General features: G+C 39.3%; 1 protein-coding gene across 7 annotated transcripts; it reads right to left on the bottom strand.

Annotated features, from left to right (window-relative positions):
• Positions 1-709: 709 nt before the first annotated feature.
• Positions 710-15,740, bottom strand: cdk11b (cyclin-dependent kinase 11B). Of its 7 annotated transcripts, none has more exons than XM_027167068.2 (19): positions 15,601-15,740; positions 13,033-13,163; positions 12,326-12,441; positions 12,020-12,147; positions 11,792-11,939; positions 11,258-11,409; positions 10,932-11,069; positions 8,320-8,409; positions 8,083-8,211; positions 7,807-7,878; positions 6,003-6,199; positions 5,066-5,278; positions 4,877-4,982; positions 4,630-4,751; positions 4,434-4,541; positions 4,191-4,307; positions 3,883-4,031; positions 1,671-1,860; positions 710-1,368 (listed from the first exon to the last, which is right to left on the bottom strand). In XM_027167068.2, the coding sequence occupies exons 2-19, from the start codon at positions 13,141-13,143 to the stop codon at positions 1,276-1,278; spliced, it is 2,379 nt and encodes a 792-aa protein (XP_027022869.2). In that variant the 5' UTR covers positions 13,144-13,163; positions 15,601-15,740; the 3' UTR covers positions 710-1,275. The 7 variants fall into 7 exon arrangements, with proteins under 7 accessions (XP_027022869.2, XP_027022870.2, XP_027022876.2 ...); XM_027167069.2 differs by lacking the exon at positions 15,601-15,740 and adding an exon at positions 15,193-15,309; XM_027167075.2 differs by lacking the exon at positions 15,601-15,740 and adding an exon at positions 12,557-12,670 and having other exon boundaries at positions 13,033-13,169.
• Positions 15,741-17,247: the final 1,507 nt, after the last annotated feature.

The raw sequence follows: 17,247 nt of genomic DNA, 5'->3' as shown, positions 1-17,247 counted from the left end.
ATAACAGATTTCACATTTTTACCCACTGCACACTTTAGAAAATTATACGTCATTTTAACCCGTCTTAAAAAAAAAAAAAACGCTTCTCGAGGTTGCTGAATAGTTAATGACAGACCCACCCCATCTACCGATGCCAGTAGCTACCAATCTCTTTAGGAAAAGACCATGCGAAAAGAGATTTACCAGTAATTGTAGTTTAAAGGTTTACCAGCTGTTAGAAATTTCAAAAGATTTCATAAGTGACTGCGACTACTGAAGAAATGAAAACACAGGCAGACCACAGTGATCATATCCAAGTGAGTCAGGGCTACTACCGTGAAACACGATGCTATATAATACCTGGGAAATGAAAGCACTTTATTTCTCATCCCGCTTTATAAACTCCCAAATCATTAAGCGTCTGTGACTAACGCGGAGAATATCGGCTTCCACGGAAAGTCGCTCTGGCTTCTTCGCTAATAAAAAAAAAAAAAAATGAAGGCGGCGGACTTGATTGTGCAGAGTGTGTGCGGTGCAAAGAATGACATCATTTTTGGACATCTGGTGCTGGAACTGCTTTCAAGGCCGCCTTCAGTGTTTCCCCAACTTTTTGTCATTTCTGTTATTAAACTTCAGTTTCATAACCATCCTTAACTGTCTCTTTAAGGTAAAGAAAAAAAGAAAAGAAAAAAAAAGTACCGGCTTTAGAAATATGATAAAATTGTATAAATAGACTTGGAAATAGTTTATTTCTTACAACACAATATCACCTGCGTCAGTGACCGACAGTTTTGGCAAACTGCATCGTTACACAACTCCAGTTATGAATCCAGTATGTGTAGGCTGGAATGCAGTTTTAGATTTGAACAGTCCTTTGTCTGTCGCTTAAAAAAAAATAAGTAAATGATCCAACTTGGTGGAATAGAGTGAGGAGTGGAAGCTGAAACTCAAACAGAAACAGGACAAACAGCAGTACATGACTGCAAAAGAGAGAGAGAGAGAGAGAGAGAGAGAGAGAGGGGAAAAAAAAACAAAAAAAAAAAACTAATACATCAGAAGCCAGCCCCACTTTGGGATTAAGTGTGACGGTGGAGCAGTTCATCGCCTCTAACTGCCAGAAGTAGATGAACAGATAGAACTTTGAAGGTCTCTGTCATCAGACCGCTTTTCAGTTTGCGGCGTCAGGGAGCCTCAGAGGAAAATTGGGTCACTTTTTAAGGGAGTCTCTTTTAAACCGAGTCCTGGCATTAGTGCCACAAAGAGCATTAAAATCCCTTGCCTTTGGTCCTTTATACCTCAGAACTTCAGACTGAATCCTGGGCCTGATTTGGAAAGTCCTTGGTTGGCTGTCGTCAAGTGGAAGCCAGTGTCTTTCAGATCGTCATCACCCTTTAAACAAGAAAAAAAGAGGTGAAAATTGTGAGCATGCAAATGTGTTCAGAAGAGAAATCAGGCACTGTATGAGATCACTGAGCATCTACTTATACATTTTCCTCATCTGTTTAAGCCTGTGACACAAATCCAGTCAGAGAACATTACATTTGGTGGTTTTGGCATGAGTAGAGTTTGAATTCATGAAGGGATGCCTTAGGACCAATATCAGACAATGGTGTATAAAGATATCTCGAGTTCCACGTGTACATTGCGGCTTCCAGGCACAACACTGGCAGTATAACAGTGGTGTCTCCTACCAGCTGGCTGTAGCCCAGGCCTCCCTCTGGGGGTCGGGGACTCGTTCCTCTTTTCACCCGCTGCTGTTCGCTTTTCGCCGGCCAAGTCGGGAACATGGAGGGCTCAATGGGGAGCGGCGATTCCCGAAAATACTCGTGCTTCAAAGCCTCGTCTGCACTGTTCCTCTTGGCTGGGCAGTAGGTAAGGAATCTAACGGTGAAAGATAGTAGGTTTGATTTATACAAAAGACAAAATGGCTTTGCATGCTAGCCCAAGCTTATACTTTCCCTGAGCCTCTCTTAAAATGTTAGCTGCTCATCCATCAACTGCATTGTAAAACAGCTGACTTAAAACACCATGCAAAAATATTTGGGTTTTGTGGATTGCTCGGCTTTGTGTAATCTGGCAGCCCCACTTGACTTTGTCTGCAGCTGTCTTGTTCTTACTGCTTTTAACTCTTCTTATGAACTATAATTCTACTGTAAAAATCCAAATCGATCCAAATCCACCATGGTCTGGCAGAGCTTGCCGGTAAGTGCAAGAAAATGTGCAATGATAGCAAAGAGGTGTTGCTCAGCATTGAATGGACTGTGTAAAGGATTATTTATGGCCGATCTTGAGTCATGTAGAACTTTCTGTTCAATGCAGCGGCTGAATCCAACACGAACCGTCACGACTGTTTATGTGATGGATGCTTGTTTAAATAAAAAAGTACATTTTCCTTCTGCTTGGGAATAAACATTCCTTGTATTGTTTTACTCAATTTGTGTCAGTTCTCAGATAAACACATATGAATGCGAATTTCTTAAGTGAAAATGGCAAAAATATTTACTCAAAGTTACACATTATACATTTTTCCTGGCTATTCTCTAAACTCGCCATCATGTTAAACAATTTACATGATGAATGTTATTGAATCGCTTGGCTGTCTCTAATAAGGGTGATCCCTATTGTCCTGAGATTTAAAGATAGTGGAGATAATACAGCCTCTGGGTAGGAGAGATGGCAAACTCTCGCTCCCCTTTAAATCACAGTGACACGTGCCAATCACAGGCATCTGTGAGATCATGCATGAGGAAGATTTATTTTGTGGTCGACTGGAAGGAAGAAGAAACAAACCAGGCTGATTGGTAGTGTGTGTGTGTGTGTGTAGTAGGAGAAAGCTGGATAGGATGTGGAAATTGTTAGGTGATCAAATTGGGAAAGGAGGGGAAAGAAAAAGACTACTAAAAACCTAATATTAAGATTATTCTGGTATGATGTGAAAACTACAACAGCAGTGCAAAAAAAAAGAAAAAGAAAACGACTTCTACATAAACAAGACAGGGTTTTATAACAGGGTGGATTACTGTTTATACTGATGTTATTTGTATACTGTTGCATGCCTAACAGATTATAAAAAGGCTAGTAATAAATCCAAGCAAGCAAGAGGGAATAGAAGTAAATGGGTCTTTTTTCCTGACATCATCAGGGTTGCAGACTAGCATGTGTAATCTGGCTGCTCTTGCCGTCTGCCCCGTGTCTAGCATGCCAGACAGATTCCTGACAGACGCAAGCCTCTGCTGCTCCAGACAGACCACCTCAGACACCGTCGTCTCTTCGCACCGAATGTGTGTACAAAAACACACGCACACCCAAGTGTGATGTTTACGAATAACTTGCAGTGCCTTATTAAAATTAAAATGTTTAGGTCACACGGCTACGGGTCCGCGAGGAAAATATCACATCTTGGGGAGTCTGCCATGTTGGCTTAACATGGAAATTTTGAAGTGTGTAGTTATAAGAAAATGATAAACAGCTGGGTGTCGTTTTGAGAAATGATTAAAAATAAAAAACACGATCAAAAGCTCCAACGAGAAAAACGGATACAAACTTGAATCAAAATGGACTTGCTTTGAATAATCGCTGGCAATATTGACAACCTAAAAAACCCTATAGCATCTTCTGACCAATCAGATTTGAGAATTTAACAGCGCTGTGATACTATACTGTATTGATATTATAGAGCATAGAAATGCTTATCAGCTACTTTTATTATTCAGAAGGTAATACATAGTGGCATGTTTTTGTAATCAATTATGCATGTTTTTTACCTTCTTATAGGAAATGCTAATGTCAAAAATTCCACGTACGGATTATTTTTCCTGTCCGGTTGGACTTCTAAATAAAATATATGGTTCTTATACAAAAAAGAAAATCTGACACTCAAAGAAACAAAAATTCAAAGCCTACTTGTTCATGAGGTCGAAGCCTTGGTCTGAGAGCAGAGCCCCGAAGCGTTTGCGCAGGTTGTTATAGGGATATTCTGTAAAAGTCATCTTCTTCACCGCAGGCAGCTCATTGTAGCCTGGCCAAATCTTCTCGCTGGGAGAGCCGAGGTCCTAACACAGGAAAAAACCAAATGCGCACGGTTGAACAGTTTTAAGATGATTCCATGCATGCGTACAAATAATTCCCATTTTTAATTCCCTTTAAAAACACCCAAATTTCCCTAAAAAGCTTTTAGATTTTCTGAGTTAAGGATCTGTAGAAGAGTTCACCTTAAATACTTTGTTGATCTGGTCGATCTCGGACTTGCCTGGGAAGAGTGGTTTTTGGGTCAGAAGCTCACCAAATATGCAGCCCACCGACCACATGTCCACAGCTGTGGAGTATTCCTGTCACGAAAAATAACAATCACTCCGCATACACGGCCTACCTAAAGTCACATTAGCATATTCTTTCGAAAACCTGCAATTTGGCATTCAGATTTAGAATGGTTTATAAATGCATCTATTACTGACCTTCGCCCCCAAAAGAAGCTCTGGTCCACGGTACCATAGTGTGACCACCACGGGTGTGTAAGGTTTCAGTGGGGAGCCATACTCTCGTGCCAGTCCAAAATCGCCAATCTGCACAACACAGAAACCACGTGCGTCAAACATGGAAAAATTCAGACGCCAGGAAAAACTTGGGCGGCTGCCAAAAGACGTGTAGCACCTTTAAAATGCCCTTGTGGCTCAGCAACAGGTTGGAGGTCTTAAGATCACGGTGTAGGATCCAGTTGTCATGGAGATGGCGAACTCCTCTTAGTAGCTGAATCATCAGTGTCTTCACTTCACCTAAAGAGACGGACAGAGAGAGACGCAGACAGACAGACAACAAATGAAAGTCTTGTATTTGTATGTTACCTTTTAAAAGTACATAAACACCTCCCACACACATTTTTACAGAAGTGGTAACTTACCTGGTAAAAATGGCTGTTTCATAGTTTCCATAAGACTCTTTAAGTCATGTTCTACGTAATTCATCACTATGTAGATCTTATCCATATTACTGCCCACAACAATCTCCTGCGACAAACATGAATACAAAATATGAAGTTATTAATCCTTACTAATGTCAACTTATCCAACAGAAAGTCTCACTAGCTCACCCTGACAGTGACAATGTTGGGGTGCTGGGCCTTCAGGATGGTGTTAATCTCTCGCAGAGAGGTGATTGGAAATCCCTCTTTCTCCTTCTCCATCTTCAGCCTTTTAAGGGCTACGATTTCGTCCGTTTTCTTGTCCTTGGCCCTGTATACCACCCCGTATGTGCCTTCTTCTATACGGTTCAGACACTGGAACTCCTCTACGCTGCGGCAGCCCTTAAAACAAAGCAGAAATGCAGTAACCGTGAGCATGTTGCAGTGTTCTGTATGGCGAGTGTTTCAGGAATAACATTCATCCAAGTCGAAGTTTCCTATCTTTTAAATGCTTGAATTTTATACATACAAAATAAACAAAGAGCTTTAATGCATTGGATTAAAAACAAAATGGCAGTGGAAGCTCAGTGGTTAAGGAGAGAGTTGCCAATTTGTCCCTGCTGAGCACTCGTTCGAGGCCAAATTGAACATGAACACATTTTAACAGCTCTGATTTTATCCAGCACATAAAATTACTTGTTGGGGACATGACTGCTAGAGAGTTGGACATTTTGTGGAATCCTAAAAACCCAATCAAACACATCAACAACCAAACCGTATTTATGACTTCTACTTCCAATGACTAGAAATAATCAATTTTAAGCAATAACTTGAGAGACAATAACTTTTAGGCTAGATGTCCATTGCATGAAGCATCACTCTGCTCCTTTTACCATGCCGCATGAGGGTTCGGTTTCTCTACAGTGAATTGTTCTATTGTGGCTTTCAAAAATAAAAATAAAAATAAAAAAGTTGGACACTAAAAAACATCATCATACAAAGAAGAAGTAGTTAATATTTTAATTACATCATCAATATGGAACTATATGTAGTTAGGTACATCCATTCATGAACGTAAACAGCGCACCATATTTAATTAGTCCTTGGTGATAGCCCTAGTACATACCTGTAATGCAGGCAGATATTTGGGCAGCTCTTTTTTCAGCTCGACAGGTGAGACTGGTGGCGAATCTGGGACGTAGTTTTCCTCTGGTGTGGCTGACTGAGAAGGAGACTGAGGGGTCACGTCTCCCGCGTCCACTTCCTCGACCTCCTCGTCCTCGACACTCTCCTCGGAGTCGTGATCGAACCGTGACTCTGGGACTGTAGAGATACGCTTGTGTTGATCACAGAAAAAAACTCTCCACTATGAGCGCAGCGACCTTATTTTGAACATCAGTATTTCTCCGATAGATTAACAGATCCAGAAGCATGAAGTACAAAACAGACAGTAGTTTGGAACAACGAAATGAACTGAGACTGAGACTTTTTTTTTTTTTTAAAGTCATGTAAAAAAGTAAAGTACACCTTGTTTAAACACAAGTGATGAATAAAAGTTAGTGAATGAACAGTCCAGTCATCCTTTATACAACTGAAATAAACAGAAATGCAAGTATATGTGGAAAAAGTAAGCAAACTCGTGACTGCACATGAACCCAGATGCACAAAAGCTGGTGCTAATGATTAGTACGCCATAACAGCATAGCTTGGAGGAACCCATTTATTTCAGACTCGTACGTGGTCTCGTTATTCTCTTTGTTATTGTGGTGAGCGACATCATTATGTCCAGATCAAAAGTGTTCTCTGGGGCTTTCAGAAATAAGGCTGTACCTGTCTGTGAGTCTAAGAAGATTTCCGAGAAACAATCGTTCTGCTTTCCGGAGGCGTTTACCTCCGGATGATGATTTAAAACCACTGCCAAGATGTCCAGGCCAAACCAACCCAGGTTTGATGCTAAAAGAAGCCCCAGGATTTCAGCACAGAATCTGCAGGTAGCTCCTCACTCCTTACCCATTAGAAGAAGCATGCACAAATTTGGGCTACATGTGTACCAGGAAGAAACCCCTGCTGTTATAAGAATATGCAGAATATCTAGGAATTTGGCAATGATATCATTTGATATCAACAGAACCTTATACCAACTGAAAAGCCTGGTAGGGGAAAAGTTATGGTTTGTCGCTGCTTTGCTGCCTCGTCGGCTGGTTGACTAGCGATCACAAAATAACTAGTAGTTCTCGTTCATATGAAATGGTGCTCGAGGAGATGTATCCAAAAAAAAAGGTGAAGCTGACGTCCCAACAGGATACTGCTTCCAATCATACAAGCGAATCCACCAAGCAGTGGCTTAAGAGGAAGAAATTGAGGATTACGGAATGACCCAGTCAAAGCCCATCTCAAACGTTGCACAGTTGTAGGAATTCTGCATGGAGGAGCAGGTAAAACATTTCTCCCAGAAGATGTTAGAGACCGCTAAGCAGTTTTAATGCCTACGTAAAGCTTCTCAGTTAGTGAAGGCAAGCGTGTGCTTACTTTTTAAATGGAGAAACTCGGTCAAATTTGTATAAACACAGGCAAATAGCAAATACTGCTGCTCAGGTAAGTCAGAATAAAAAACTTTTTCCACAGGTCTATATGGAACACGGTACAGATTTCAGATTTGCGTCGTTTTTCATATTACCTCTAGCTGTCTAATATTTCCATCGTTCTCTTCACATACATCTTGTATACTTGTATCTGGCTTTGTTTACATTTTCGTTGTGACCGACTCATTATTGTTCAGCAGCACTAAGATATCCTAATAGCTGCTTTTCAGGAAAAAAAGGAAATCTACTGGCTTGCACAGCAGCAGGGAATTTAAGCCAAAAAAAATCCCATAAAGTAAAAGCACGAAATGAGTCATATAGTGTCTGGTTTTATAAGCCCACCCTCACCAGTAGGTATGTGGTTGCCATTCTCTCTTTCGTCTTCCTCCTCTTCTGATTGCTCTTCTTCACTCACGTATTCTACAAATCAACAGAAAAACAAGCACCAGGAATTAAAACAGATTATGTATTAACCGGTTCCATCATCTGAACTGGAAAGTCAGTTATATGATGACTTACTACTGCCAGAAGGAAGTGGAAAAGCCCGTAAAACTGACCTGAAGATAACGGACTTATAAGTACGTAATTGGGAGTACTGAGGTCTACAGCTGGGTAGATACTGACCTGCACTCTGATCAGATCCTTCAGTCTCTGATCCCGACTCTCCCTCTTCATTTTCTTCGCTCTGGCTGCTCGACTCTTCTTCTTCTTCTTCATCGTCATCCTCCTCCTCCTCTGAACCAGAAGCTGAGCCTTTAATTGAAAAGGGAACTAGCTTTAGAGATGTCAATATTTCATTGCAGGTTTTAGTTTCTTGGGTGCGTTTTATATATATACACACACATGTATGCATGCACTTACCGATTGAAGACTCTGCTGTACTTGTCTTCCGCTCACTGTCACTGATATCCTGAAGATCAGCCAGTAAATCCTCTTGCTTCTCTTCTTTCACTGCAGACAAAAATAATAATGCTTGCACAATCAGTGCTAGTATTAAATAATAATAATAATAATGATAATTTAGAAGTCTGTCACATAACGTGTAAGATTGGGAACGCTTATCACTTTTACAGTGATCTCGCAAAAAAACAGCGAGGGAGATCGAGTGATCTAATGGCCTCCAAGCAGCAGACCGCACAACATACTCCGCCAGTGAGAGAACTTTAATGGCTAGCACACGCCACTAAAAGTGTCTTATTACCGCACAAGCTGGGCTAGAATGGTGCATTAAGACTATGAGGAAAAACTCCTGAAATTTCACTTTAAAGGGTGGAAATAACCTTATATGCACTTATTAATAGCTACTATAACTGTGTGCAAAAGTGGCAGACTACTTGCCTTTAAGTCAGTGACTAGACTAATAAAATAGCAGTAAAATATTGGTGTGAGGTCAAGTATGTAGTTTCATGCCTCGAAAAACTACATAAGGTCAATATGATAAAAATAAAAAACAAACAAACAAAAAAGAAATACATCCATCCATCCATCCATCTTCTACCGCTTAAAAAAAATACAAAAAAAACAAATCCTACTTCGAATCTCCTATCTAGACCAAAACCTATGTGCAGTTTATCTGGATATTTTAATATTATAAAATAATAATATTCAGGAAAACGGTATAATGAGCTACATAAAAATCCTGGATCCTCTCTGTCTGGTCTGGAAAATGGTCCAAGTCAACAGTTCCTAAATTCTGTACGGTGCCTCTTTGGTGATGTAAGGTTTGTCGAATATAAAAACGTCAAGTCATATATTGTTGAATGTCAATATGAAGATGGCAGACACTTAGAACGTGCAATCAGCTAAAAGATGCAACATACAGTAGAATGTGGATTTAGTGGATTAACCAATAAATAAATAAATTAATAAATTAATAAAAAAAATAATAATCAGTTACGAACTCAAACTCAATCTGGCCATGAAAGCTTGGTATCTCAGGATCTACACCACAATTACTTTAGGATGTAACAGGCATGCACCTGCACACACACTGCTGGGACAGGCAGCTTTGAGCCTGAAGCCGATTTTGGACCAGCCAAGTTTAGATTCTACATAAAAGGTGCTTCAAACATGTATTAAACTAATTCAGTAAAAAAATTGGCATAATGTGTCCCCAAATGATGTCCATTTTAGTTTCTCGTTTAAAAAGGGGAAAGAATTTTAGTGTTGATGGCTGAAGGAAGCTATTGACCAAGAGCAAAACAAGGCGAGAGAAGTAGTCAAGTGGCCAAAAGTAGTTCTGAGGGAACTAGAGAGATACATAACTCAAGAGGGTGAAAGCTGTTTACAGGACAATCATTGGCCAGACACTCAACAGGAACTCGGAAAAGTGGTTATGGTTGAAGTCAAGATGGTTGGCACCAGGAAAACTACAGGGCAATGCTAGAAGAAACCATGTTTCAGTCTGCAAGAGTTTTGAGACTGGCGCAGAGGTTTAACCTTCCAACCCAAAACATGATGCCAAAGCTTTGCTGAAGTGGTTTAAACCCAAAAACCTGAATGTGCTAGAACGACCCTGTCAAAGCCCAGATCACAATCAGATTGAGAATATGTGGCAAGACATGAAAATTGCTGTTCAACAGTCTCCATCCAGTCTGACAGACTTTAAGTTTGGCAAGAAGAATGGGCAAAAAAATAATAATTACGATCCAGATCTGCAAAGCTGATAGAGACGTATCCCAGAAGGCTTGCAGCTGTAATTGAGAACAAAGTTGGGTCTAACGAGTATTGACCCAGAGAAGGGGTGAACACTATTTAATTCAACACTAACACCACAAAATGTGAGAAGTTAAATAGGGTGAATACGGACAGGGAATGATGACTAGTCTTGACTGTGTGTGTGTCCATGCATGAGAAGGACATCATGATAATACAAAGAGGAAAGAAAAAAAGGTCTTATTTAGCAACACAATAATTGAACAATAGAAAAAATCGATACTATTCCACAACATGTACAAATTCTGCTTTATTTTACGATAAAACCTTATTTTAATAGTAAGGTCTATTGAAATTGTAAGTACAATGAAAAACAAAAACATGAATTATTTGACTCTCTGTATTAAAGCACTGTACAGTTAATCGCTCCAAATCATTTAAAACCCCACACAACATAGCTGGATTTATTTGTAATCCTGTAAATGGCACAAAAAGCAAATTGTTCTCTGGGGAATTATAATCTAATTATATAACAATAGAATTTCTAGGATATTCTAGATTTTAAAAAATGTGAGCCTTTATTTCATAATTGATGGTTGATGTTGAAGCCTCAAAAGCTTGAGGATATCACGACTTTTACGGTCTTTTTTTTTAGTCAGACTGGTCAGAAAAATCTAGTATGTATATAGTATGTATAATCTAGTATGTATAACATGTAGTAAATGCAACTAGGGTTTTCCTGTGAGACACTGTAAAACTTTATACAGTGGTCCATTAGGACAAGCATGACCTGGCATGTTCGGCCTGGTTTTACTAACCTGGTCGCCGCTGTTCACTGCTCTCTGGTCTTTGCTCTCTTTGTAGACGCATGGGACTCCGGCTACGGCTGCGGTGCCTGGGCTTGGCTTTGTCTCCGTAATCTTCCAGGATGCCGCCCCGGTGATGAGAAAGGGGACCTGTGCAAACATGAAGCGTTTACAGATTAATTCAAGATTACTTGAGTAAGTAATAGTAGTCTAAAAGAACAATCCTGTCTTACCAATTCTAACCCCAACTCTAGTTTTCCTCAAGAGAATCAAAACAACAAATAGCTGCATTGCAATTTTTCATTTTTTTAAAGCTACAGCAAAATTAGATGTGTTACCTTCTCGTCGTGTCTCTCGCTCCTTGCGCCTCTCCTCAGCCCTCCTTTCCCTCTCTTTCTGCTCGCGCTGCTCTCTCTGCTCTTTTTGTTGCTGTTCTCGCAGCTTCCTCTCCCTCTCACGCTGGCGTTCCAGCTGCTCCAGGCGGTCCCTGCTTGGTGGGATACAATACATTAGCGTCAATACAACGCTATATAACGTTATTAACAGCCAAAGCTCTGTAAATGCTCTTCAGCAAATCAATCACAAACCCAGTAGCTCAGCAATCAGATTTGAGAAATGTAATTTAATCCATTCAAACCTTCACACAGTTTTCACACAATACTGATTAAGAAAGATGGACATAAACCATAAGCCAATTTTGAAAGATGGGTGATTATTTACAGTACAAAAAAAATTAAAATACATAAATACATAAAATGTGAGCAGTTGTGAGAGGTACAACAGGTCACACATACAGCAATATTTCACTCCCATTGTTTGGGATAATGTCGCTGGCACAACATTCGAAACAAATAAGAGAAAAAGGAAAACACCTCTCCCTGCGAGAGTGAGCCCTGGCCTGATCACGCCGCTTCTGTCGATCATAGTCCCTGCGAACTTTGCTGTCATCCTGCCACTGTCGCTTCCTCCTTTCGTTCTCCCGTTCCTTCTCTTTGTCCTTGACGCGGCTGTGCTTTCCTGCTTAGAAACAGCAAACTGCAAATTCACAAAATGAACCTGTGAGAGAACTAGTACATACTAATCACAGCAACAGTGGCTACCTCCTTCTGCAGAGTGGCTTCTGTGTCTCCTCTTATCCTTCCGCTTCTCTTCTTTCCTGTGGTATGACTTGTCTTTTCTGGTCATCTGCTGAGGAGGCTTTATGGCTAGCGAGTCGTCTTCCTCACCTCTACAATAAATAGGGAAGAACGGGTCAAATTTGTTTTCTGCCAAGTTACAATTCCATCCCGTTAGATGTTAAAATGGGCTCTTTATGACTACTCCTTAATAATATTACTGAGTAATACAGATGATACAAATGTCAAATGGTATAATTTCCTATTAGTACAGGTCTGTATGTGGGGTACCTGTCTTCTGTCGAGTCCTCCCTTATGTATGGAGAGTTGCGTATTGTTATTTCCATCCTGTGGTCCTGTAATTCTCCTTCCTCTGGAGTGTCACGTTTGGGTTCCCGATCATCCGTCTGCCCAAAGAGGAAACGGTTTACAATTTTTAGAGCCCTCTGTTGCTTAGAAGATCAGCTGCAAGAGATAACTGAGAGAAATGACTTGAGTTTAATGAGCCTTGGAATAACATACAAATGACTTAAGACAACTGAGTCGGAGACGTGAGGTAACTGTGACCTGAGACACCTGAGCCAAATGATGTGAGATAACCAAGCCTCGAAATAGCTCAGACTAACGATAGCAAACCTCAAATAAAAGAGAAGAGAGATAATCAGGACGTGTGACATTATAGAACTGAGCAGTAAGATAACAGAGGCTTAACATCAATGAGACTTAATATAACCCACACTAACTTTAAACTTTAGGTAACCGAGACACCTGAGACTTGACATGACTGACATGCGACATGTTTGGCTGAGATACGAGGTTTCACATAACTGAGACCTGAGATAAACGATCATAAAATCATAACTTAATATAAATTAGACAATACACATGAGATACTGGAGTATTTAAGCTTAGCAGTGACTGTTTTTGATCAAACAAATAAGTTAGATCTAAAGCACAACACTTACATAAGCTTGACAAACTTAAAGCACAAGGCCTACATTTTTCAAGCGCTTGGGTTCGGTCTTCTCTTCGAGCTCTCGTCTGCGTTTTTTCTCTTGCAAAATTTCATCGAGTGTTTTAACCTTCCAGGTGTCTTTTTCGTCCCCCATCAGCTCCAAGTCACAACCAGCTGCAAGAAAAGGGCAATAAAACCAGTTAGTCAGACTTATAGGTTTGATCTACGTGATCCAGTCCTTTTCCTTTTGAACTGATTAGGAGTCTGAGATGCTCGTAGCAGGTGCCTTGTTTTAAACTCTCAGAACTTACAGCTGGAGAGTTTAGTGCTTAATACTGAGTTCAAGAGCATAACATTCTAGGTTTGGTCTGTAACAGCTCACAGCAGAGGGTTTGTGACAGAATGAGGCCCTTTGTCAAATTAAACTCATTTCATTTTGTGGTGGCAATTCAGACCAAATATTTTGTTTGATGAAAATAAAAATCATATTTGGACCTTTTGCTCATGCGCTGAATTCTTTTTACTCTTAACCCTCTTGCAGACCTCGTCTGAATTCCTATGCAAATTACGAGTGCCAAACCTTGTCTGTTTTGACTGCTTATAAAAAAACAAAGTATATATGATAGCCCTTTTTTTCACCTTTTTTGTCTAACTTGTTTACAACATATTAACACAAATTTTTGTAATATTTGGTAAAATAAACCTCATTAATATGCAAAAATGCCCCATTTTCTAGTAAAAAAAACAAAACAGAAATTTAGAATTATTTTCACTATAGAGGCACAAAAGTTAATGCTCAATTACAGGCTGGTATATTTCAAAGCCAGGAGATTCTTTTGAAACCATTTTGACCATTTTTAATGTCAGTAAATAATAGAACCTGTTTTTTCCCCCAGGTCAAATTGACTTGAATGCTTATAAATCAAAAAATTCTACAATGATCACCATCCTGTGTGATCAGCTTACATTTGTGAACATTTTACACTTATGTCGGTTTTGCCTACCAGATGCCATCTGATCACCCAAAAACGAGCTACACACACACACGCCACTCAAAAACATGGCATATGATTTGAATATGAAAACAATGTGTGTATGTATAAAGCTTGTTGGTAGAAGAAGAGACGATATTGTCCCCAGCTAGGCAAAGGCATAACAAAAGTGTGAAATATTTACAAATGTGTGGCTTTTTTCTTCTTCTGGAGGCCTAATGAAATGCAATGCCCTATTTGTGTGTGTGGTGTGTTTTGGGTGCGTGTGTTAGTGGATATTTTGTGTGTGCATTTTTGTGTCTGTATGTATGTTCATTATGCATATTGCCCCACTAAATATGGCTGAGTCAAATTGACCCGGAAGGACTTGAGGAGGAAAGTATTTATTTTACGAACACATAGTCCAGAAATACACAAAGAAAGCGAATAGTGCTACAATTTGAATCCCCAAGATCTTTTTTTTCCTGCTACCTCTAATGCTGAGTGATCGTTTAAAAAATAATTAAAAACACTACGAATAAAACAGTATTACTAACATTTATAGTTTTATAGTCAAACAAGTGTAAATTAATGTTCTTAAAAAAACAAAAAAAACAAACCACCAACAAAGAAACAAAGGAAGCTTGTCGAATCAGGAGCAATGACCTTTTTAGATTAGTTAAGTCGCTAGCTAATTAAGTCAGTGTTAAGTCTAACTAGTTAAGTATAGTTGCCTTATACTAGTTAAGTCGGTGTTGGAAAGTTTCTTTAACTTTTCTTATACCAACTAACAGCAAAGTTCTAATTTATTATTACTAAAACTTTTTAAACACAATAACCCAGTTACTTATAATAAACTGGCTGAAACCAAACCTGGTACAGTATTAAATAATAATGTTGACTTGTATCTTGTATTAAATAAAACGCTTGAGAACCCCTCAGCTAAGGGTTAGTAGCTAAGGGTTAGTAGCTAAGGGTTAGTAGCTAAGGGTTAGTAGCTAAGGGTTAGTAGCTAAGGGTTAGTAGCTAAGGGTTAGTAGCTAAGGGTTAGTAGCTAAGGGTTAGTAGCTAAGGGTTAGTAGCTAAGGGTTAGTAGCTAAGGGTTAGTAGCTAAGGGTTAGTAGCATTTCATACGAATCAAAACTGCACAATTAAGGTTGATTTAACCTGATTTAACCTACTGAACATAACCCAGGTTCATATAATTACTCAATAGCAACCGGCTAACTGACCAAGAGCGATTTTCTTTACAGCAAACCGTTCAAACTGAATCTCACATCAGACGGTAACTAACAGTTAGCTCAGTTAGCACAGGGTCAATACCGTGGGGCTGAATAACAAACACCTGCACACGGTGTTATAAGTCCACTACATAGTGCACGACACAGTGCGGTCTAACAGGTTATAGTAGTGCACTAGATCTCCACAAGCGCGCTATTTGACACGTGACCCGCTTTATCCGCAGTTTACACAGAGATGTAGCGATTAGCCAAAGCTAACGTAGCGCACAACACAATGCTAATCAGTCAGGACCTCATTATACAGCAGTAAAACACCTGTATACGTTTGTTTAAGCATTTTACTCCATATTAGAAGTAACACAAACGACTATAACTGCAGCACAAAAACAGATTACAAACCTGAAAATTACTCGGCGCGTTTTTTATGAACCGGAAAAACAAACAGCTAGGTCCGCCCGCCCGCCGGCCGGCCTTAAAGTATTTCCGGGTAACAGGCAGGTTGCTAGATAGTTATTGCCATCTTGTGGACAACTTTGCCATGTGCTTTTGGTACAGTTTTTATAATCTGACGTTTTGTATCATTGCTGAAGATATCAGATTGCAGCAGTTTATGGATAACGTACTATTGATGTAACCTAGTGGGCTTGAAATACCCAAAGGGGGGGGTATTTTAGTGCTTGTTTTGACTCACGTGCGCCTTCAGTATGTCTCTATGGCAACGTCCCTACAGACTGACTTAGGTACAAATCTAAGGCAGATTATTAATATAATAGTAAATAAACTATTATTTCTTCTAACAACACACCTCAAAGTATTTTATTGTCCTTTACACCATAGCAAGGTGTCGAACATTACCATTTATGGATTAACAATGAAAGCTAGGTCTTGATTTCTATCCATTTTATGTTATGGAAAGTCATAGGTTCATTACACTATTTAGAGCCAATAAGACCTCATCAGTCTCTTTTTCTTTTTTTCCTTTTCCTTCTTGAAGTTTATAAAACAAGTTTACAAACACAGAGGCACCAGGAAGCTCAAAATTCCTTGTCCTGAAGACTTTCATATGGCGGAAAACAGCCTGTTATTATGAGCTGACATTCGGCATCTATCCACAAACAGCAAAGCCATGTCCCCTTTAAAAAAAAAAGAGATTATATTAATGTATAAAAGATGTTTTTCTTTTTATTTATCACTAGCTTCATATTATGTTAAGCATCTGTCGTTCAAGCACCTGTGAATGACTGGCTATCCAACCAGCACATGATTTGTAAGTGCATGTGTTAATGAATGTGGTCTGTTCTATACCACAAGCTTATAAACTGAATGAAATCATCTCTAACTGGTTCCAGGAGCATGACAACGAGTTCAGTGTAACTCAGTGGCCTCTGCGGTCTCCACATCCGAACCCAGTAGAGCACCTTTTGGAAGAAAATATATCATCTATTCCTGTTTGTACAGCGGGGTGAAAAACGTCTGAGAACACAATGGATTATTTTATTGGACACATGGACTTTAAAGAGCTCACTTTGTGTACAGGAACACAGTGTTACTGGCTCTTGGTGAACCAACACTGCAGACAAATTATTGGCTCAGTTGTGTACTTTATTTTAACTGAATTGCAGATATTTTCCAATTTTTGCCAAGCGCATATCCTCATTGCAACAGAAGTTGTTTGCAATTTGTAAGCTATTTTATTTTAATCTTATTAATCATTTCTTGTTTATTAATCAGCACTGTCCCTGTCGAATAAATAAATTAATAGGAAAGGGCCGTTAAATCATTGCCACGATGTTGGAAGCATATAAATCTTAAAAACATCCCCAGATTGTTCTCTCTCATCCAATACATTTTTACAAAAAACACGTTTTCCCCCCTTATTTTTATTAACCCAAACTCTTGGTTGTATAAATTTTATGTAGCACATATGACAATGAAATGCGAATGACAGGAAATCTATTTCACCTCTGTGTAACATCTATACTATAAATCTAAAATTTGAATTGTCCACATCCTCTTTTTTTTTTTTGCAAAGTCTTTTTATTGTAA

Source organism: Tachysurus fulvidraco, chromosome 14, assembly GCF_022655615.1.
Source record: "Tachysurus fulvidraco isolate hzauxx_2018 chromosome 14, HZAU_PFXX_2.0, whole genome shotgun sequence".
Classification (NCBI taxonomy): domain Eukaryota; kingdom Metazoa; phylum Chordata; class Actinopteri; order Siluriformes; family Bagridae; genus Tachysurus; species Tachysurus fulvidraco.
Note: the sequence above shows the minus strand (reverse complement) of the source record. Positions and strands in the feature narration are given on the sequence as shown.